At 42.8% G+C, this 2,574-nt stretch overlaps 1 protein-coding gene across 1 annotated transcript; it reads left to right on the plus strand.

Moving 5' to 3' along the window:
- The first annotated feature begins 305 nt into the window (after positions 1–305).
- On the plus strand, positions 306–935 carry LOC135711566 (uncharacterized). The gene is made up of 3 exons (XM_065234438.1): positions 306–503; positions 576–764; positions 825–935. The coding sequence occupies exons 1-3, from the start codon at positions 306–308 to the stop codon at positions 933–935; spliced, it is 498 nt and encodes a 165-aa protein (XP_065090510.1).
- Positions 936–2,574: the final 1,639 nt, after the last annotated feature.

Below are 2,574 nucleotides of genomic sequence, written 5' to 3' on the forward strand. Positions count from 1 at the left end.
ACTTCCCATCCGAAGGAAGGCGTGATCAGAGATGTTATGCCTCAGAACATCCCGGCGGCGCCGACTGGGATTGAACCCAGGTCTGCTGGGGTGAGAGGTAATCACGCTTACCACTACACCACCGGCGCCGTTGCGGCATTGAATTCAGCGTAGGATTTTGCATTAGAAACGTTGGTCAACCACTAAAGTTCACACTTTTTATGTTGTTTTGTAAACTAGTGTAATTACGCATGGTCACCCCAAGCATGCCTTGATTTTAAACTCATCTATATCATTATACTTCAGTCTGTAAAACAAACAAAAAAATGCCATGCTTCTGCCAGTTTTTCAACAAAACCAAGCAATACCGACCCATCGAAAAGAGTGCAGGATCCAGCTCCCATCAAACCGAAACCATTCGCGAGGGTAACGTATCGGCTTCGGAGCTCGTCCAGCTGAAAGCGGAAGTATGGTCACTCAGAAATGCCCTCTCGGATGCCACTGCGGTGAACAGCAATATGCAGGTTTGGATTACATAAAATACAAAAAAGGCACTTTGTTGAACGAATCACTGCAATTTCCCATTCATTTGTCAGGATGCCATCACCCAAGCGGTAGCGGAAAAATACGAGCTACTGAATGAGTTACAACGAGCAAAGAATGATATTGCTGCGCTGGAATCTGACCGCCAGAAGGAACGTAATTTGTACTGCCAGGAAAAAGATACATTTCTCCAGGAAATTGCATCCTATCGAGCGAAAATCAACGAATTGTCCTTTCTGGTGGTTTGTGGTTTCTTATAAATAAGTTTACTAGGAAAATTAGCTATTCCTTTTGATTCACAGGATAAAATCTCAAATCAAAACATTGAATTGAAAAAGTCACTGCTGGAAGCAAATGATACTATTTGTAAAATAGGTCAGAAATACATGAAGCTTAAATCTATGGGTTACTAAACCAAGGCAATACACTCTTAAAAGTTTTTGCCACGATTATAACAGACATATGTATAGCAGCAAAAGTAAATTCTGTAATCGGCTGTTGGAGATTGTTCAGGAATGAATCGTCAAGCAAACAATTACCATGTACCAACAAAATCCAAAGCAAACGAAAAAGAAAAGCGTACCCAGAAATCACTAACGAAAACCAACGTCGCAAATAAGCGCCCTACAACACGGCATAAATTGAGTGAAACATTCATTATGTTTATGCAAAACCCTTGTTTTTCGTTTTTGGAGCTTAACGTTTGTCCTTGCGTCCTTGCTGTTTGTGCCTGTTTGCCGCTGCTCGACAAGAGGTGTGAAAACCAAGCAAGGTCTGCAATTTCCCGCTTCGCCAATAAAATAACACCGACTGTTCGGTGCCAACCCGGTATCCGTATATGGCGCGCTCACACTCACTCATGGCATAACTACATGCACACACACACGCGCGTTGTTGCCCCACTCGCTGCTTGATAGTCAGATTCTCACACCTGGATTTGAACGAGACTTTCTCGTTTGGCTGTGTCGAGAACAGAACAGCTCGACGTCTGCAGGGACAATTTTCATCATCCTGTCTCGTTATTTCCAATGGCAGAGGTTCCGTGTTCCGTTGTGCCATATTGCCCCGGAAGAAACGGAGTCCATCCAACAACGCATCGCAACGAGGAGGTGATGTGGGGAGGAAGATCACAGCTTGACGGAATCCACCAACTCGATATATATGTATGTAGCTCGGCTGATGATGTGTGTTGTTAGTTTGGTTCTCGATGATGCCCGGGAGTGCCATTGGCGCCATACATACGGTGGTGGACGGAAAGTATAACTAGGTCCTACGCGAAGGAACCTCAAACTCAAACCGGATAATACCGGGTATGTTGTGGGAAAAACGGCACCCATAAGCCGATGGAATAGGTGATGCATGGGAAGAGTGAATATTTGGGTACCAGGTGAGGGATGGCAGATGGTAATTGATAAATCTACCTCATAAGAACCATCGAATATATCGATGCATGGAGTGTTATTTATATAACGAAGTTGGTCAAAACATAGGAAACTGTGAATATATTTATAAAACCCTTCATACTGGTGTAAATTCCTACTCTTATTGTGATGATTCTTGAGCATCTCCCCAGTTTCTAATCCAACCTACTGCTGCAGAAAGTGAGCCAAAATGCTCTCATCTACCAGAAAAGCTATCGAAGCCGTCACCCCAGCATATTGCGTATATTTTAAAATATCCCCGTCTAAAACCGGACATAATCACTGCCTCTACTGATTGGGCTACTGGCAGGCAACAGGATTCTGAACTATTAACAGAACATATCAAACCAATGAAATTGAATCCGTCAGCTGGGGAAAAGTAGTATATGACCTACTTTATTAGACAACTGCTGTAAGCAGTTATGGTGCTATAGTGAGTTATGGTGAACTTTACCATCAATGATTATGCGACTATGAGATCGTCATTATCAGTCCGCATCATGCTCTCTTGCTGTGTGGATCTATTTTCTATTTGCTGAAGGAAGTGTTATTGCTATCATAAGCTAAATATTCTCGCTCGCTGGACATTTGAGTTTAAATGATCTTCATTTCAGTTCAACTTGGATGGTTA

Source organism: Ochlerotatus camptorhynchus, unplaced genomic scaffold, assembly GCF_037179485.1.
Source record: "Ochlerotatus camptorhynchus isolate MF236.1 unplaced genomic scaffold, CSIRO-AGI_Acam_v1.1 ptg000434l, whole genome shotgun sequence".
NCBI classification, from domain to species: domain Eukaryota; kingdom Metazoa; phylum Arthropoda; class Insecta; order Diptera; family Culicidae; genus Ochlerotatus; species Ochlerotatus camptorhynchus.

Bases quoted from the DNA above. Each gene is read 5' to 3' on its own strand.
- LOC135711566 (XM_065234438.1), top strand. From the start codon at position 306: ATGCCATGCTTCTGCCAGTTTTTCAACAAAACCAAGCAATACCGACCC. The intron at 504-575 runs GTTTGGATTACA...TTCATTTGTCAG, and splicing joins CGGTGAACAGCAATATGCAG to GATGCCATCACCCAAGCGGT. The intron at 765-824 runs GTTTGTGGTTTC...TTTGATTCACAG, and splicing joins ACGAATTGTCCTTTCTGGTG to GATAAAATCTCAAATCAAAA.